Source organism: Terrapene carolina, unplaced genomic scaffold (assembly GCF_002925995.2).
Source record: "Terrapene carolina triunguis isolate 2854851 unplaced genomic scaffold, T_m_triunguis-2.0 Scaffold67, whole genome shotgun sequence".
Classification (NCBI taxonomy): domain Eukaryota; kingdom Metazoa; phylum Chordata; order Testudines; family Emydidae; genus Terrapene; species Terrapene triunguis.
Genome location: NW_020664418.1, coordinates 9,739,751 through 9,760,365, shown reverse-complemented (window position 1 = coordinate 9,760,365; position 20,615 = coordinate 9,739,751). Strand labels below are relative to the sequence as shown.

The window sequence follows — 20,615 nt, the reverse complement described above, 5'->3', positions numbered from 1 at the left end:
AGATTTCCATTACTTGCATCTGAAGAAGTGAGGTTCTTACCCACGAAAGCTTATGCTCCCAATACTTCTGTTAGTCTCAAAGGTGCCACAGGACCCTCTGTTGCTTTTTACAGATTCAGACTAACACGGCTACCCCTCTGATATGTGAAATCCAGAGACCACATTTCCGTGGCACTTTAGAACTCTTGACAGGCACCATTCCCATCTCCTTTGGTATAAATGTGTGGCTCGGGAAATGCAGGGAGCCAAGTGCAGGGCTGAGGTTCAGTCTCTCTGTTGGCCCTGGATATGAGGCTTTGGGAGGTGTAAGAGGCTAGGGAGATTGAAATAGGCAGGAGAAGATCAGGGGAGATTAGTCTGAGTGAAAAGGAGAGGAAAGAAAGGGGCTGGCTTATCCATACCAAATTATTCTCTGACTTTCAATTTAGTACCATGCACATTCTTCTCAGTTACAACCGACACACTGAATAAACTATGCAAATACACAATAGCTGCACGGACACGAGATTCTTCTCTGCATTTTATGTAAAAAAGGAAGTTATGATCAATAACATGGCTGGAGAGACCAGTCCTCCTAAAACAAAGGAAAGGTCTGCTCCATTTTTTCCTGACACAGAAACAGAACATACTACCAGCTCAACCCCCCTCCCGAATCTTACCATTGATCTGCGGATCAAAGACAGCCTGCTTTTTGCTTTGTTCTCAGCAAACTCCAGGCTGTTGATGTCCTTGAGACGAGCCCTGTATTTATTCATCTGCTCTACGACAATCAACTCCACACAGCTGCAAAAAGGAAAAAAGAAAGTGGTAAAATGGGAGCATAAAACTCTGGCTGTGTTTGAGCTGGCCATGTCGCCTAAGTACTAGAGCCCTACAATGCCAGAGAGGGGAAGGGACGTGTGCTCCAATTCTCTTGCTTCGTGGGCTGGAAACGAATGGTGTGGTTGAAATGCCCCAAATGGTGGTAGGCAGGAGAGCTAAACTAGAGGAATAAAGGGAGGGCTCCCCAAGGGCTCCATCAGGGAAACAGGTCCTTCCCCTGGAAAGGAAAATACCCACCAAGGTTAGGAAAGCACAGCATGTTCAAATGAAAGGCTGAAAGAATGGCCATTTCTGATATGCTGCGCTATCTATCAATATCTATTTGTAGACACACACACTTGTGCTTGTTTGCATCCAAGCTGGTCAGGCAGTCGCATGGCAATGACAATGATTAGGTGTCTCGGGCAGATATTTTGTTTAATACCATCAGTATTGTTTTCTGGAAGAAATCCTTTTAGAGCAGTAATGATACAAGGCGGTGTATATGAGTCAAGTTACAAAGAAACATCTTCTTACAAGGAACCTTTAGAAGAGTGATTCAAAGTGCCCTATTATTTGAGCATCTCACAATTTAACAGGTTTATTCTTAAAACTCCAGTTGAAGTCAAAAACATCCCCGTGGGGCTCCATTACAAACCCTTCCCACCCATTGGATGATGATTCCCTATTTACAATTACTTTGGAGATATCAGTTAGCCAATTTTCAATCCATTTAATATTTGCTGCACTGAATTTGTATGGTGTTAATTTTTTAATCAGGATGACCTGTGGTACTAAATCAAATGCCTGACTGGAATCTAAGTCTACGATGTCAACGTGGTTACCTCTGGCAACCAAGCCTGGCATCCAATCAATAACCAATATCAAGTATGTTTGACAAGACCTATTTTCCATAAAAAACTGTGTTGACGGGCACTAATTACACTGCCATCCTTCAGTTCTTTACTGATTACATTCCACATCAGCTTTCCCGTGATTTTGCCTGGGACTGATATTGAGCTAACTGGCCTATAGTTACCCAGATCATCCCGTTAATCCTTTTTAGATACTGGCACATTAGCTTTTTGTACAGTCCTCTGGAACTTCCCCATTGCTCCAGGATTTGTTAAATATCAACATCAATGGCTGAGAGAGCTCACTGTCCCGTTCTTTAAAAACTCCTGGGTGCAGGTTATCCAGTCCTGCAGTTTTTAAAAGGTTTAACTTTAGTAGCTGCTAGTTACTGATGGAATAGACAGTATTTCATTAAGGCAATTTATTTGCAAACCAGTGATGTGTTTGTAGCTGTCATTCTAGAGCACATTAAAGTGCATTACTCAGGGATCATTTGACTGTCCTGACATTACCTCATTACAGGATTTACTCTAGAAGTTGTAATACTGTATTCTTACGTGGTTGTTTTACTGATGTCCTGAACACTCTGCAGTGGATCAGTTGTGTCAGGACAGCGCAGAATACAGGGAGCAAATACAATGGCCAGGGCATTAGCTGACATTCGATTGGTCTCTTCCTGCAGAGCAATCCTAAACGATAAACAACAAAACAGCAAGGATTAAAGGTTGCTCCAATTCACCTAACACTGGCAGGAAATACCCCTGTAGAGAAACAGAAAGAGAACAAAATACAAATTCAGAGCAGGGCAGGGAGAGGAGTGCTGTATATGCACATGAGATCTGGAGGTCATTGCTAGGGGAAGATTTTCCACAATATTATATAGCTTTGAAGTGAAGAGCTTCAATTTGTTGCATCTGGTAAGGAACTAGACCAACAGGTAGCTCTACAAGGATGTAAATATTATACCAGACAAGGGCAAAAAGGTAAGACAATGGACACTGAGTGAACCATGCAACATGCCATGATGTTCTCTAGGAAATCTTTTGTTTTGACTTACTTAACCTATTTTCCAAAAAGGACTAGATACAGTGCAAGTTTATTACAGTTGCAAGCAACTCACTTAGCCATCATTAAGCTATGCCTTAGAAACAGAGCACAGATGTGTCTAAATGCATGTAGACGGCTGGAAACTTCGCAGATTGTAACACAGTGACTATAGCCTGAACTAGATATTGTCTAAGCTCATGCAAAAGCATCACACATGATTCCTAGACCCTCAATGTTCAAACTAAAGGGTGCAACATATGGCAGTACTGTGATCCACTGCAATCTTACTGCACGTCTCAGTGGGTTAGGTCTATGGTATGGAACCATGTGTTTGTAACCAGCTGAGACCTACAGTGATTGCCTTCTCAGCAAGTCTACAACATTTGTTGCTATTATGAAAGGGAACTTATATATAAAAAGAAGAATATTATTGCCATTAGCTATCAATGAGAGCATTGTCTGGAGAAAGAGCTCTTGGGTCCAGAGCGTTAAAGCCATTTCAGAATTTAAAGCACTCCCTTGTGAAGTTTCACTCCCCTTTTTTCCTACAAAAGTACTTGGATCACATAGGCCCATGTTCAAGTACTCTTACTCACGTAGAACAGTACCTTGTTCCAGTGGAACTACTCATGGAGTAAGGTGGTACTCATGGGGAGTAAGTGTATCAGAATCAGGCCCCTAGTGAGGAAGGAGAAGAGAAAGAGTGGCTGCAGTATGACGATCCCATACTGTGGTCTGCCGTTACCTCACAAGGTGAAAGATGAGGCGTTCCAAGGTACTGAGGTGGGTGCGAGAGAGCTGATCAATGACAGAGTACACGCCTCGGATGGTCTCCTTCCTCTCCTGCAGGCCTGGAGAGAGCACAAACAGTTACACATATTACAGGCAACTTCCCCATAGTGTCTTCTGCCATATTTACTTGTGAAGGTAGTGTGAATGGCCCAGTACAGGGGAGCTGTGCAGGAGGCCAGTGCACAGAGACAGGGATGACAACTCCCTCCTCTCCCTGCCTATACAAGCAGGCCCCCTTTGCAGGTCCCTCGGGTAGCAGTATCCTATGCAAAAAACATGAGCATAAGACACTGATTTCTTTTAAACAGATTCCAAAAGAGCTGGAAGGTGAATAATAATGATATCTCCTGGGGCACGTCTATGCTGCACACTCTGCTCACCATCAAAATCATATGCTACACACCACCCTAGCACGGGTAGAAATAGCAATGTAGATGGCGAGGCACTGCTTAGGTGAGTAAAGACATGCATGAAGGCTGTGGGGATATACCCTACACCCACTGCTTAATTTTTAACGGAAGAGGTGCCGGGGCTCAAGCATTTTTTTATTTTTTTTTAAACTTTCACACGGCAAGCCCAGAGGTACCAGGGCTATGAATGGCAAAGGCTTTGACTACTATAACAGTGTAAGGGATGAGTTTGTGTCACAGTGCTGTCTGTGGCTACATGGCATAGTGAAAAGCAGGCTGTGTCCACGCTGCAGTGCGTACCTACACGTCAGTGAAAGGCTCTGGCAGGGGGAGGCTGCAAGGAAAGGCTTCAACAGCAGAGAGCTGCTGGAGCAGATGTGCCGCTCAGCCCTGGCAAGTCTTGGCACAAATTAAGCACCACCTACACGACTCTCTAAATGCCAAAGTCGTTCCTCCCGGCTACACTGCTATTTTTAGCAGTGTCATCACCCCCAATGGAGTCTTTCCCTGCTGCAGGGAAAGACCCCGGCAGTTGGAAAAGGCTCTAAGAGGGAGGCAGGTGGGAGAGGCTCCAGCACTGTGTTGCCAGTAACGTCATAAAAGATGTCAGATCATCAAAATGACTTTTTGGACTCAAACACTCCATACAATTGGCCCTTGTACAATCGTACAAGCACACAATCTACTTGCTTGCTGCTTGTCATGACAATGGTGATGATAAAACTAAAGTAAAAAAAGACTGCTTGTTCTGGGTTTGGTACCTGCAGCTAACTGTACCTTCCCCGTCTTGGGTTTTGTGTGTGATTGTATAGGATTTGTATGGACCTTCCTTACCCATAGCTCGCAGAAATTCCTCGTAGAGTTCGAAGGTCATGAGGGGATTGGGCAAATCTCTCAGCCACTGTTTGAACACACTGGCAATGACATGAATGTTGTAGTCATCTAGATTCACGTTGTCAATATCTGTTCACCGAGGCAAGTGAGTGGGGGGAGTGGAAAAGAAACCAAAGAAAAAGCAAATGATCAGTTTTGATCCAGTAAACAAGACAATGTTTTCATGTCAGTACTAGCACTGGCTATTACCTAACCACTGTTCTTGGACCAACTTCTGTGGGTGAGAGAGGTCCTGAGGAAGAGCTCTGTGTAGCTCAAAAGCTTGTCTCTTGCCAACAGATGTCAGTCCAATAAAAGCTATTACCTCACTCACCGTCTCTCTACTATCATGGGAGTGGTCAGATGTTCAGCTGCGTGTGTGTGTTCCCTCTGTGTGCCACCCCAGCCGGGCAAAGAAAACTGGCATGGCAGACTTCGAGCAAACTGCCCAATGACCACAAGATCCGTTAAGGTACGAAGGTACCCAGCCAGGGTTATTGTCGATGAAGCACAGTACTAGTATCCTGCACTAATACATGTATACTCATAACAATGGACCAGCTCAGTGAACGGCGGGACTTTCCGTTCCTCCCTAGGCTAGATAAAGACACTGCCCCTGAGATACATTTTTATACACAGATACAAACAAGTTACGTATTGCTCCTCTGATAGTTGACATCCTCTGATGTCACCACCCACCACCTTGTACATTTCTATCCATCACATTGTCATCCTGACCGTATCTTTAGGCGGGGTCAGTGTGTTCCTGTTATCTTTGGGGAATGTGTTTGTACCATTCTTGGTATGGGGTGTTCTGGTACCTTCTGGAACATGTTTGTGTGTGTGTTTTGTGCTTAGCACTCAGGAATGTGTGTTTATGCAATATCAGCCCTGTTCTTGCCAGATTCTGTGAGCAGGGCCTGCCTCTAGCTCACAGCCTGATTTTGTTTTATATCAGCAAAGTTTTGACCGCTACTTTAGCCCAGCCTTCAGGCCTCATATCAGGCCTCTGATACACGGGCTTATGTCTCAGGCTCTCTTCCTACTACAGTGGGCAGAGCTACAACAACACTGCATAGTACTAACTATTGTCATATGAAAAACAGGTATTAATACTGTAACAACCACAGATCACACCGTGCACAACAGCACAACCTTGGCACCTGGTTTTTAATATGACCATGTTAAAACGCTTGTAGTGAAAGGAGCCAGTTTTCCAGGGGTGAAAGTCTTTAGACAGAATTTGTAAAGCACTTTGGAAGTCTAGGTGATGCTGATAAATACAAAGCCTGGCTAACATAGCTTTTTCTCCCAATTTCTTTTTATGATTTTTTTTGCACACTTGTGCACAAGAGGAGGAATAAAACAAGAAAGAATTAAACAGTTCCACAAGACGGGAGGGCTCTAACACAGTGCAGACTTTTGGTGAAGGCGGGTATTAGAGAAATGTCTGTATTTTCATGGTACCAAAAGCCAGAGTCTATGGTGGGGGAAGGGAAAAGGGTTTCTTTGCTTTGGCCCCCTTTAGATGACATGAATTCTCTTTTCACATAGGTTCTTGGCTGTCCCTTTCGCTCCCCCTCTGAGACACTCTCTTTTTCATCTTACCTGTGTCAAGACCCTGTCGGAGCTCCTTTATCTTATTGGTTGAGCCTGACTTCCTGTAAATGCCCTCTGTGTACAACCCATGCATTTCAATGTAGTTTATGAGCTTCTCCACCACCAGTGGCACCGCTCGCTCCTCATTGGTCAGTCGAGAGAGCTCAACCCCAAACTGCCGTGACGAAAGCTCGGGATCATACTGATGTGGAGAAAGAGATTGATTTCTTAATTCCTTTTCAAAGGTCTCAATGCAATGCTGCTCACAGCGCAGTAAACTTAGGGATGTCTTGGGACTGAACCTCTCAATGTATGCAATACAATTTGACTGCCGTTCAAGATGCAGTTCACATTTTTAAACAAAGTTAACTGGATTATTTGCAAATTAATCTAGTAAATCTAACTGAGCACAAGGGAAGAGAGGAAAGGCCTGTACACTGCCCCGCAAATCCAATCTTTCCCATGGGCTTTCTTGGTCACTGTAGCTATCCCTGTGTTCACTCTGCTGTGTCTGTAGCACTGCACACTGCTACAAAGACCAGCAAATGTTCATAGTTAAGGCTTGCAACGGGGCTGTGCTCAGAAAAATGGCTCTGGCCCATTGGTACTCTCCTTGTGTCTTCCGAGTCATTATTTGCTTCATGTACTGACATTTTTACTGTAGAACCAACACAGCTGTGCAACAGTGAGCTACATTCTAGTCTGCTTCATGCCTCACTGACAAAATTGCCTGGTGATGATACATGAAGGAGAACACACTTGGGCTTGATTCTGAGATCCCTAGATGAACTTACAGTGCTGACAGTTAAAAAAAATAGTTTTGAGCAAGTGTGACCTAGAAGCCATTGAGAGAGAAAGAGAATCAGTAAAAGATGCTGACATTCTCTATTTTTACAGAGTCACTTTCCTGACTAGAACTGCACTTTAGAGACTCAACATTCAGCAAACAATTAGATCACATTCAACCTGAATGAGAGATTCTGGTTGGATAAAGTCAAAAGACTGAGAAAAACTTTTCACACAATAATGCACAGATCCACTTAGGAGGCTTTGAACATATGGACTGTATGTTCAAACACAGCATGGGTAGTGATCCAACCAGAACAATGAATGAGAAAGTAGGTGTGTGGCTTGGTTAGACCTCTGACCAGTGCCACTCTTCCATGTCTGCTTCTTCTCATTCACTGTTACCACGGCACAAATGAAAACAACAAGAGGGGAATGTCCGGGGGAGGTTTCCACACTGGATAGACCTCCATGCAAGAACACACCAGGAAGAAATGGTGACAGCAACTGGTTTTGATCTCGTGTAAAATTCACAAGCTATTGTACTATCATCTCTTAATCTTTTAGTGCCAGGATTGGGCTGTTCCTATCGCTAACATCAAGTGCTATAACAAAAACTCTAACTTTTGCTGTCACTGTGTTCAACTGCCAACATTGGCATAAAATGCATTAGTGCAAACTACAAGGTCCATCAAAGCAAATACACTGCTAAGATAAGCTTGATGCTCTATTAGTTCCATCATAAGCTTAAATGAAAAGTCACCAGGTTCTGCATAAAGTTAAAAAACAACTAGGAAATCTGCTGTTACCTTTTGGATAAAGGGCACCTTCTCAAAATATACCAAATGGCACCAACCCTCTCAGCTGATGCACTGTGAAAATTTAACCCTTAGCAGCCTGAATCCATCCAGCATAAACAAATGCAAATGATCTAACCATTTCTGATATTTTATTTTAGCAGAGTTTTCTTGGACTGAATTCTTTCATTTCCTGTTCGCTGCATTTCTGGCTGTGTGCCACTGAATTGTGGCCAAAGCAGTAGGCCTGGTTTGGTGAACCAACAGCATTAGAATCAACTTTTTGTTTTCCTGGGCAGAAGGGGAGGGAGGTGGCATGTAGCAAAGATATCAATTCTCCTTCATATTAGCATAAAACACACAGGTTCAGGTCTGAGATCGTAAGGATACAAAATGCTTAACCATGTAAAGCAACTCCATTCTCTTGGAAACACCAGAGAGATGCATTTATCCCTGTCAGAGTATCACAGGCTGCTATTTGTCTATCATCATGGATCCAGCTCCCTCAGATACACTGCAGAGACTCAGTACATGCACTGTCAGGGTAGGGAGTGGGTGATGGCTGAAAAATGATGTTAAAGTAAATACATTCAAATGTTCTTCCAAGCTTTAACAAAGAGGATCTCTAGTTACACACAGGGAAAAGTTGAACTATGTTGCCCTCTGGGACTTACACCTTGGAAGCTGATAAAGCTTTGCACATGCTATACTCCTTATACATTACCAAGAGCCATACCAGCTACTTACTGAGTGCAATAAACACAGGAGAAAATGAAAAGATAATAGTTTAATGGTTCATTGGCATCTCTAATAACCTGCTGAATTTATTCCCTGTTGTCTATACATCCTGACTGCCTGGTAAATAACAGCTAAGAGAACATGCAAGGTTTTATTAAGTGGGTACTATGGGGACTTCACTGGCTGCTGGAGTATCTAGGATAACACAAGTTAATTGCTATAAAAATGTAACAAGATGTAAAATGGAAAAGAAAAACCACCGCCACAGGTCAGGAAATACAAGTGATACTAGATACTCTTGGCCTCGACTAGGTACCTGATACTATATACACCGTGACATGTGCTGTAAATTACATCTACTCATTTCTCTACTCTGAAATCCCATATATGCTGTAAAATGAGGCAGGCTCCTCCTGCTGGCGAGAATATTTAAGGCCTTGGAGCAGATGAGTGGAGTGGCAGGTGGTACAAAAAAGCATTCAGCTCTGCACCCTCCTTGACGAGTGAGCTCACCTCTGCAGTTGGCATACATGCACAGGAATGCAACCCAGTTTCCAGCTAGTATAATTCCACTATTGTACCTGTAAACACCTCCTTAAAATCACTAATTAAAGCTATGCTCACAGAAGAGAAAAGGTATTTAAATGAATGAATGGATTGACCAAGTCTTACCTTTTTGGAGCACTTGGTTGTGGTTTTAAGACAGCACTTCTTGTGACAAGCATACTTACATACTGTAACAATGAGAAAAAATTATACTTAGCACTTTACAGTATCTCCTGGCATGTTCGTGTGATAATCAGACTCCAGACACCCCAACGGGACAAAAGAAGGTTTAACCCAGCAAAAAGAATCAGTTAAACCAAGTGATCGCATTCTGTTATTCTACTGTAAGAGTGCATCACGTAAGATCTTTTATGAAAGCTTGTAATGCACTGAATAGTCATTCTGAGCTATGTGTACAGGTTATGGTTATGAAGAAGGGGTGTATATACAAAATTTTAACTATACTTCAGCATCACCTCACAACAGGGCAGTGAAGCAATCAGGCAGAGAGGAGCTACTTCCCCAGACCCATGAGACTGGCTACAAGCACCTAGACCAGGGGTGGGCAAAATACGCCCCATGGGCTGCATCCGGCCTGTGGGATTGCCACCCCCGTGGCGCTGCGGGCCCTGCGCTGCTCCCAGAAGCTAGGGTTACCATATTTTAATTTTAAAAAAGGAGGACACTCCATGGGGACCCGTCCCTGCCCCAACTCCGCCCCTCCCCCAAAGTCCCCGCCCCAACTCTGCCCCCTCCCCTGAACGCTCCGCCCCCTGCTCCTCCCCCTCCCCTGCTTCCCACGAATCAAATGTTCGCGGGAAGCCTGAAACAGGGAGGCAGCAGGTAAGCTGGGGCGGGGCGGCCCAGTCCGGCCGAGTGGCTCCCTCTGGCGGCCGGCCGGCCCAGGCCAAGAGGCTCTGGCCCCGGCGTCTCCCGCCCGGCTCGGCTCGGCGGCGCCGGCCTCCGGCCGAGCACCCCCGGCCCCGCACCGCCGGCCCCGGTCCGAGCAGCCCCGGCCCCCGGCTGAGCACCGCTGGGCCCTCCCTCTTTTCCCGGACATGTCCGGCTTTTTGGGATTTCCTCCCGGACGGGGATTTGAGGCCCAAAAAGCCGGACATGTCCGGGAAAATCCGGACGTATGGTAACCCTACCAGAAGCGGCCAGCACCACGTCCCTGCGGCCCCTGAGGGAGTGGGGCAGAGGGCTCCATGCGCTGCCCTTGCCTGCAGGCACCGCCCCCCACAGCTCCCATTGGCCGGGAACGGGGAACCGCGGTCAATGGTAGCTTTGGGGTAGGTACCAACAGGCGAGGGCAGCCTGCCTTGGCCCCGGTGCGTGCCGCTGCCACCCTGGAGCTGCTCCAGGTAAGGGGCATCAGGCCGGAGCCTGCACCCCAACCCCCTGCCGCACCCCTCCTGCACCTCAAATCCCTGCCGCACCCCGCATCCCTCCTGCATCCCAACCCCCTGCCCTGAGCCCCCTCCTGCACCTCGCATCCCTCCTGCACCTCGCATCCCAACCCCCTGCCCTGAGCCCCTTCCTGCACACCGTACCCCCTCCTACACCCGCACTCTCTCCCGCACCCCAACCCCCTGCCCCAGCCCTACATTCATGGCCCTGCATGCAATTTCCCCACCCAGATGTGGCCTTCCGGCCAAAAGGTTTGCCCACCCCCTGACCTAGACATTGTCCAGCCCAGGAAAAAACAATGGGGAACCATCAAAGCAAATGGGAACAACTTGAAACTGAAAGGAAAACCCCATTCTACAGAAAGGAGGGAGTTTTCCCTAATTTGAATATCTATAGTGACTAAAAAAAACAGACTAAGTCCTTTTCAAATGCAAGGGGTTTAAATTGAAGATCATCCAGAACTTGGGGGATAGTTGTCTCAAGGCAGGAGGTTGTCCACAAACACTGGATCCTTCCTATAAGCTGGGAAACTGTTTTAAAGCAATAGGCTTGAAAAGGGATTTTATCTGATATGAAAATGTGCAGCCCAAGGTTGCGTCTTTCCATTTATTTTCCATGTAACTTGTATATGTTTGCTTTCCCATTACTATTTCATCTTTGAATCTGGGGGTTTTCTATTTCATATACTTTTTGTTTATTTTTATTCCAAGCAAGTCTCTGATGTGCAAACTGCGTGGAGTGTGCACGCCAAACAGAGCTGTTAACTGGGGGGCTGATTTCACACCTTTGGGAGTGATGAACCAGAGGGGACTAGTCCAAGTATCTGGTAATTAAGAATTTGGGAAGGATATATTTTGGACTGAAGGTCTGTTTGTTGGTGTCACCCTGCAAAGTGGAATTAGGCTGGTGAGAGCCAAGGTGAGACCTTATGTTTGTGGGCAGGCTACTTGTGTCAGGGAATTGAGCCATTGCTGCACAGCACAAAGGCTCCCAAAGATACAGGACAAGCAGTGATCGAATCCTTACTGGACTGGGTGGACTCAAAATGTCACAGTTAGTAAAGCCACAATATAAGTTAATGAGCTAACGTTTGTGCAAAGATTTGGTGTTGTGCACATTTTACAGCCTTCTGCTTGATATTTTGGACCTGATTTTTACAGCTAGATGCCAGCAATACACATAATACGCATTCACAAATGGCCACTTCTGCACTCAATATACCACTTGGGCCCAGAAATACCTTATCTGCATTCACAGCCCTAATAAATGAAAATCAAAGCCTTTATTTTTAAAAGGTACAACAGTTAAAATTTTTTGGCACAATTCCCAGGTTTGGAGGATTGGTTCAGAAGATATTCCACAAGTTTAGATGGTTCTCTGAAGCTACTCTGAACTATTAGATTTTGATCTGCTTGACTGGGTTGGAAATATCATCTGATTTCAGTTCTCCCTGTATCCAATTTTGTACTAAAATACCACAAAAACGGTAATTCAGCCCTTCCTCTCCCATCAAAAAGCCACTCTCGATTTTCAGAGCCATCAGAAAAATTAAAATAATGAACAAAACCCCCAGTTCTCTAAACTTTTTCTCATGCCCACAAAGGTCCAATTGACTCCAATTTCAATACTCTAAACTGGATTAATTGGTGTCAGGCACATCAGGGCATCAGAAATTCTACAGACTGAAAAGGACCACGTATCCCACGTGCCGAGACTATGTAATTGTAGCGCAGTATTTTTCCCTGATAATATTTTTCTTACTCCTTTCATTGTCTTTATAAAGACTGAATTAACCGCTACATGACTAGCTTCAAGAGCCAGCAGTGGATTTGCAGTTTTGTGTGAGATGCCGCCCCACAATTCCCACAGCTGGTGTCTCCCTTCTGCACTGTGTGCTGTACAGTGACCTTACTGGCTGATTTTGGGAGCACCCTAGATGGGTCCTCTATTTTCATGGCTTCAGGATGTCATGGGAAGGAAGAGGGAAATATACGGGGGATTCTTAGGAGCACAATAGGTATCACCAGGAAACGAACACAAGATGAGCTGAACGGTCCATGCTTACATTTACAAACAGAAGCCCTGTCCATTATCCAGATCAAGGAGGAGCAGTACTCGCAGTATGTGGGGATGCTGTACTGGGTTGCCTTAAAGATGTGACCATTATGCTCTTCCACCTAGGACAAAACATAAGATTGAAAATTCAGTGGCTCAAGTGACAGGGAGCTAGATGCACAGCCTGCTGCAGAATGGGTGAATTAACTGTCAGTACTTGGAGCCTTTGGACAGCCACAGCTTCTTTGTTAGGAATGAACACAGGACAGACCTTCTTCACCACAGAATCTCCCAAAAGAGATGTGTGTTTTTGTCTGTCAGTGTATTATTTGCATTTTCTTTTCTGAAGCAATTTACTTGTAGATCTTTCACAACTAGCAGCCTAGGTCTGTGCCTGCATAAAATCAAACTGATACACAAATTGGTGTATATCGAGCTGCAGAGATAGAATGCACAAGGAAATATTTCCCTTGAGTTCTGGTGACATGTCAAGTTGTGAGAATGAAACTCTAATGATTTAAGTGTGTTACCAGAGTACCAATATGGAAATATCTCCTTGTTCCTTGCTCTTTTTACTTTGATGAGTCCAATCTTCAAACATTAGCAACCTGAATGGACATCAGAAAACTGTATTTGGACTCTGAAATCAGCACTCAAGTTCCTAAACAACTGACTGCCAATCTGAACATCTGCAGCTGGGATACAGATATCTCATATATTTACCCACTTCTGTAAATTGGGGTCTTTTAGTTACTAAACTGCAGTTCTGTTCCTTCTCCAGCAGATGGCAGAGCATCTTTAAAGCAGATGACTCCATTTCTAAATGCAAAAAAACATCATATTCCTTTGACCTGATGTTACAAGAACGGAATGCAACTTTCTGAATTTTACACTATGGACATCTAGGCAAATACTAGCCTCTGCTGCATATTACAAACTGATACATTCCATTATTTGTTATAAGGCTACGATTTTGTCACGCATATTTTTAGTAAAAATCATGGACAGGTCATGGGCAATGATGAAAAATTCATAGAAGCCCATGACCTGTCCCTGACTTTTACTAAAAATATCCTTGACAAAATGGGGAGCTGGTCAGCTGCGTGCAGGCTGGGAGCTCCAGTGGCCCCCACCACCTCTGGGGGCTCGGAGCTCCAGGGTCCCCCTCTGCTGGCAGCTGCGAACTGTGGGGGTCCCCCCTGCCGCCTCTGGTGGTGGGGAGCTGCGGGGGGGGTCCACCTGACATCCTGGAGCTGCGGGGGTACCCTGCAGCTTCCAGGCTCCGCAGGCAGCAGGGGACCCTGCAGCTCCCAGCCGGTGCTGGCTGAAGTCACGGAGGTCTTTGGAAGTTATGGATTCCATGACTTCCATGACTAAATCGCAGCATTAATTATTAATTATATTGTTCCTTCTACCAGCCAATGAAATTGGAATTAGCAATAAAAGCAAAGCCAAAAAAGAGAGAGACAGATAAAAGCAAAACTAGTTCATCTCATTAGTTTTCCTAGCACATTGTTAAATCTCTCTTCCAGTGAGATTTGTTCTTAGTAAGTTACAATGCTCAAATGTAGGCACAGAGATTGCTATCAGCATGATTCCTTTCTGACCACGCAGACTTTAATTCTTTAACACTAAAGCACAGAGATTTCAACTTACCACATCTGCTTCTTTTTTTCTTCTCTTTTTTCTCTCTGTTTTTGGCACCTAAGGTGTATTTAAAAGAGATTTAAAGATAATAATTAAATCAGAGAGTAATAGTTCAAGTTAAAGTCTGCTGAATTCTCTCAAATTTATCTTCCCTCCACAGCTCTGCCGGTTCACTTCAATCCAGACCTACAGCAAGCCTGGACATTCCACGTCCTCAGTCACTCACACAGTTCTGCCAATGCACACTGTGACTTGCAGACACAGGCATTATGGGAAATATTTCAAAAGCGTGTCAGTGACTTAGGAGCCAAAATCCCATTTTCAAAAGTCAGTTGAGTGATTTTGAAAATTCAACCCTAACTGCATAACTGCCCTGCTTCAGCTGAGAGCTCCGGGCTTTGAAAAACTGTCCCACAGAGCTCACATCCTGTCCAAGGACTGTGGCCCACAAGAAACTTGTCCTGAGGACGGTAGATGAGCTGCAGCATGGGAGCCAGAGGAGAGGGGTTGGTTCTCCTTTCCAGAACAACAACTGGTGACCCCCACCAGCCTGGCCTAAGAGCCATTAGTGGTTTTAATTGCAGGGTGGAAAGAGCAGGGAGCGAGGAACCTGTGTGTATGAATGGCAGCGTGGATGTGAGAGCAGGGTGTGCACTGTGGTAGATTCTGGTTGCTCTGTGACCATCAGCTGGTTGCTGCACTGATCTGCAACCTGGAGACCCTCACCTCCCCATACCATCCTCTGCAGAGGCTCTTCAGTGGCAGCCGAAGCTGAGAGGGAGTTGGGCAGGTGGTCACTGGGGGAGGGGCAGAAAGGCAGAATGAAGGAACACCTTTATTTTTAAGGCATGATTGCTCCCAGAAGTGGGAGGCACTGGAAGGCTCTTGGTGAGGTCTGGTAAACTCTATACTATGTTCCTCTGCCTTTTCTCACCCTTAGATGATGAAAATAATCTCAAATCCACCAGAAAGTGCACATGACCCTCTACTACCCCCACACTTCCAGATGAGCAGAATAATTGTCCCATTTTTCAGAGGTTGCCAGCTGAACAACCGAAGGTGCAAAGCATTACACTTATTTTTACTGGAGGCCTACAGCCTGCCTCATACCCAAGGCTTCGCAGCAATGTGGCTGCCCACTTTGACAGTCTACAGTATCATCCCAGAGATACGGTGTGTGAAGCGGCATAGCACCATTTCAATAAGCAAAGAGAAGGAGGCAGACTGGTTCCCTCCATACCTTTGCAGCAGTGTAATCCAGAGGTTTGTATTCTGTCATATACTCATCAAGGAATACTTTAAAGGTGTTGACCCAAACTTTGACGGGCGATTCACTCCAATCCCTCTGCTCTTGCCTCATGGTTTTCTCCAGAATCTGCTCAAACAGGGCATACAGGTCTTTATACCGGATGCTCTTCCCATCATCCATCTTATAAAGAAACAAAAGGATCAGAAAAAGGACTTTAATAGGACAGATTTCCATATCTTCAGAGAGTTGTTCCAGCCCTGACTGGCACTCTTGGGCCTTTAATGTGGGTAAGTACAAGAGTGTGATGAAAAAGCTAGTTTGTCCATTGTTATTTCATAGAACACACTGTACAGTACAGTGGCTTGCTGGTGGATTGAACAGCAAAAGAGATCAACTGAGCAGGCTACCAGCTACATGAAGTGCTGAATCGCATGAAAGTGCTAGAGAATTTTTGTTAGTTTTGGGAAGTAACAAGCCTTATCTTGTAATGTACAATGCAGATCTATACAGACACTCAAAGGTCAAAGACTTCCAAGTTTGTAGAAGTTCTATAATTGGAATTTTAACATAAATGTTTCCAGCACTTTGGTAGCTGTAACAGTTTACTACTTCCCATTTAATTGCGCACATTCTAACCTACAATGTAGCTTTTGCTTCTCAGCAGCATATGATTGAGGTTTGGAGCAGTACAAGACCCACTGTAGGTTAGAATACTACCTGCACTACTGTGATAGGGGTTACATGCTGCTGAAGGTAGGGTTTATATCAGGGAGGAATAGCTCAGTGGTTTGAGCATTGGCCTGCTAAACCCAGGGTTGTGAGTTCAATCCTTGAGGGGGCCACTTAGGGATCTGGGGCAAAATCAGTACTTGGTCCTGCTAGTGAAGGCAGGGGGCTGGACTTAATGACCTTTCAAGGTCCCTTCCAGTTCTCTGAGATAGGATATCTCCATTTTATAAAAAGGAGTCATTACACCAGATTTACAATTTTACAGAACCAACAGCATTTGAGCAGATTGTACAAGCATCTCACTTTCAAGGCACCCAGACACAGCACACAGCTTACGGCGAGAGGAGCATATGTATTTCACTGAATGAACTTTTTAAATCCATAAAGTTTCTGCCCTCCTTTGAGTCTCCTCCACTATGTTAAGGTGCATTTAAGATGCTGTAGTTTGGTTTTGTTGTGGGAAACTAGGGCACCTTTCCTTCATTCTTCCTTGGTGTAAAGTTTTCTATGTGCTACTCTTCTAAACTGGTACTTGACATGACAGCACCTTTACTTACCGCCAAAGCTGATGAGTAAAAGCTGAAGATGTTTTGCCGGAATTCTTTTAGTGCTTTCTTAAACACCACATCCACAAGTGTGTCCTTCTTACTGTCTTCATTATCCAGATCATTCATCTGGGAACCATAGAAAGAATTACAATATTCTATTTTATGCACCAGCACCACTTATTAAGGAGAAACTGCCCTCTTATAAGCAGATTACATCATTCGATATTGATAGGTTATGAGAATACACTTTGATTTTTGCATTTAGACATTATTTCCTTGCCAACCAGTTAGCCAGTCAGTCCAATGACTTCCTGAAGACCTTTCATTTTGTTCTGATGGTGCGGAACTAAAATAGCCAATTGGCTGATCAGTTGTTTTTCTTTGGAGACCAAAGAGGAGTGTTTTCTCTCTCTCCCAGTATTAAAAAAATGTATTGATTAAGTAAACCCTGCCCACCATACTGACTGTGAATAACACAATAACATGGATCAGAGAGATAGCCGTGTTAGTCTGGATCTGTAAAAGCAGCAAAGAGTCCTGTGGCACCTTATAGACTAACAGATGTGGGTCTTCACCCACAAAAGCTCATGCTCCAATACGTCTGTTAGTCTATAAGGTGTCACGGGACTCTTTGCTGCTTTTACAATAATATGGGTAACTCTGGAAAATTATTTAGAATGGCTGTAGTCAAGATTGCAGCTTTTGATCTAAAACTGTCATCTCAGTTGTGGTATAAATGTTGCCACTGCTGCTCTTTTAAGAGGTGACCCTGATTATGTAATGTACAAGACAGCAGCATTTTATCTGTCTTTTGTTCTCTATTGTAGTTATGCTGAAGTGAAAATGGCCGAGCGTACCTTTTTCAGGAGAAACTCATCCATGCTTTTCAAGTCACCAGCACTGGTTATGATCTGCAGAGAGTCATTCTGCCACTGTACAGGCTCCAGTGCCAAGCTGCTGATCTTCACGCTGCGCTTACGCTTCACTTTGGGAGATGGCTCCTTGTTCTCTTTAAATTCCCTTCTGTAGATGCCTGACAGCTCTGGACTCCTTGGGGGTGTCAGGTGATGTGGACACAACTCTACAATTAAAAGTTAGGAAAGAGAAATGCAGATTATGATTTTTTTTGAGTGCCCAGAAGCGCCATTGTGTTGTTAATTTCTTATCACTTTTCATTATTAAAGCTTAAAATGCTGCAATATTTAATCTCAGAAACTTCTACTCAAATGTGCTCAGTGCACAAATAATAACGATGATTTTCCCAAATGCCAGTACTGCAAGTTCCACCCAGGACCTGAAAATCAAGCTGGAGTCTCTCTTTCACCACCGCCACCAATTCTGTGACGGGGAACTTAGAGAACAATTCTGCTGATAAAGTGCAAACCAGAAGAGAACGAGCTCACTCTCTCCAAGCTGTACTAATGGTCATGATAGGGTAACAAGGAAGAAAAGAAAAGTCATTAAAGTTAGCAGATATTACTCTGAATATTCACAGGGAGTAGAGTAGGAAAGTGTCGTATTTGTACATCACTTATCAGAGTGGAATCAACCTAGCCCCTCTGCCTGTTTCCTCCTCTGTCCAAGGAGGAGAACGCCTGCCTACCTCAAAGTGGTGCAATAAGACTGTTAGTTATTTAGTGGTTGTACAACACTTTCAAAATGGAACGTGCCAAATATTATTAGACAGGCATTTCCTGCAACTTATGGAGAAGACAGCAGCCCTACACAAGGGAGAACAAATAGCCATCTCTGTATACTAATTCTGCTGCCTCCCACAGAGTCCAGAAGGAGGTGGGAGATTCTTAAGAGAAGAGAAAATATTTTTCAGAAGCATTTTCTGCAGGGATCCCAGCACATTAAATAAGAAAATGAGAGAGAAAGTACTCAGAGCAGTAATGCAGCTTTTAGGCTCAGTTAGAATGGAAGGCTTAGTGGGGAGCCAGACATAAAATTTGATGTGTGTGACCTTTCTAAAGCCACAGGTCCAAAGTTAGGTAGAGCGGAATTTATTTCCTTTCAGATGCTTGAATTTATTTTAAAACAACAATACCACATTTATAGTTTTCTTCCCTTAAATTATTGATACACGTATTTATAAACCAAAGTTTCTTGTTTGGGATTATGACATTGTTTTGACTATTTAGCCTAATTTTTTTTGAAGTAATCAATGTGTTTCCTGTCTTCAACCCTGCACCCTATGCGCTCACCTGACCTACTCAGGAAAATTCTCTAATTCTGCAGTGAAAACTAGCATCCACTCTCATTCCATCACTCTAATATATAGCCTCATTCATTCACTATCAAGAATTTAATTATACATTTTGAAGTTTTTCTTGAAAAGGAGAGCTTGTCCAACCCTGCTACAAACGTCAACATGGAAGCTGTAAAATCTCTGCTTGATTATAAGAGTCTCTAGATGTATTTTACACCAATTAAATGAACTTCATATCACTACATCATTGTTTAACTCTTACTGCTCAGTTTCAAAATGGTTATGGTCTGTATCTCCAAGAGGCTACATTGAGTACAACTTTGCAGACCCCTCAAAATACCTGAAAATAGCTTGGCAAAACTGCCACATATCTCTCCCCCCACATTTACCTTCACCAAGCTGGAGGCCAGGAGTCACCTCTATGTTTGGTTCCTCTTGCTCTGTATACAGCTCAAGCAGCTCAGACTGGGTCGTAAGCTTCTCTCTGGATGTTTTCTTGTCTCCTTGTTTTCCTTTCACCCAGAATCTCATCTTGGCTCTCTGAGGCCTGTAAATAGGTGAGAAAAGAGAAATTGCTTTAATTCAGATGATTTCCATTTTTTTCCAAATCTAACTGATTCCCATGAACCTTCCTCCCTTCTAACACCAACAAAACCTGTACAACTGCATTTTGGAACATGGATCTATTTCACTGTTGGGAAATCTAGGGAAAAAAGAAAAGCACTAGGTATTCATCCTAGCAGGTGTCTAGTTTGGGCTTTCTCCAATGGGGAAAAGGATAAAGTTAACATACGGCCCACTCAGAATGACTCTGTAATCCAGTCTGTAACTGACTCTGGAACTGCATGTCTTGGATTTCAACACTACAGTTAGAACTGAAATACACTTCAGAATTCTATCTGCCACTGTTTCTCAATGATAATTTATCCTTAGATAAGTCTACATTACTTAACTTAATATTGGATACTGAATTGACATTAAATATGTATTTTCATTCTGTGTTAAAGGGAGTTTGGAAAGAATCTGTACAGAGTGATTAAATTGTACTTTAGTGAGATGTGGGTCTTACACTGTAATGTTTATTCAATTTCATTGCGCATTCTTCCCTGTCTCCTTGATTGACACAACACAGTGATTCTCACACAGTGTTCTATTTCTACCCAGGCCTGTGATTTGTTCTGATTCTTGTAGTTAGTTTTAAGGGCCAGATTTTCAAAAACACACACTTAAGTGGCATGAACAAGTTACATTGACAACTGGATGGTTTTGCACAGAAAATTTGGTACCCATTTTTGAAAATTAAGGCCCATATATCTTGCTACATAAGGGTTCTTGGTTGTATTATCCCATTCTTTTGTAATATGAAATAAAACTTTTTAATCTAACAAAAATCTCAATCCTTAGGTTTAACCTTCAAAGGAATTCTTGAAAAGACAGAATGAAAATCCAGTGACTGAGCCAGTTGCCCTAATGTCTGAAGGGAATCAAATATGACATGGGTTGGACTCATTCTCTCCCATC

General features: G+C 43.8%; 1 protein-coding gene across 1 annotated transcript in view; it reads right to left on the bottom strand.

The window, feature by feature from the left end:
- The window catches only part of MYO9A (myosin IXA), a 239,300-nt gene that overhangs the window by 13,292 nt on the left and 205,393 nt on the right, over positions 1-20,615 (bottom strand). Inside the window, exons 28-39 of the mRNA XM_026648438.2 lie at positions 19,484-19,641; positions 17,740-17,963; positions 16,892-17,008; positions 15,597-15,785; positions 14,366-14,413; positions 12,720-12,831; positions 9,371-9,432; positions 6,387-6,579; positions 4,740-4,868; positions 3,449-3,554; positions 2,214-2,345; positions 660-783 (exon numbers count right to left, since the gene is read on the bottom strand). Of these exons, the coding sequence (XP_026504223.1) occupies positions 660-783; positions 2,214-2,345; positions 3,449-3,554; positions 4,740-4,868; positions 6,387-6,579; positions 9,371-9,432; positions 12,720-12,831; positions 14,366-14,413; positions 15,597-15,785; positions 16,892-17,008; positions 17,740-17,963; positions 19,484-19,641 (1,594 nt within the window). The remainder of the gene's footprint in view (positions 1-659; positions 784-2,213; positions 2,346-3,448; positions 3,555-4,739; positions 4,869-6,386; positions 6,580-9,370; positions 9,433-12,719; positions 12,832-14,365; positions 14,414-15,596; positions 15,786-16,891; positions 17,009-17,739; positions 17,964-19,483; positions 19,642-20,615) is intronic.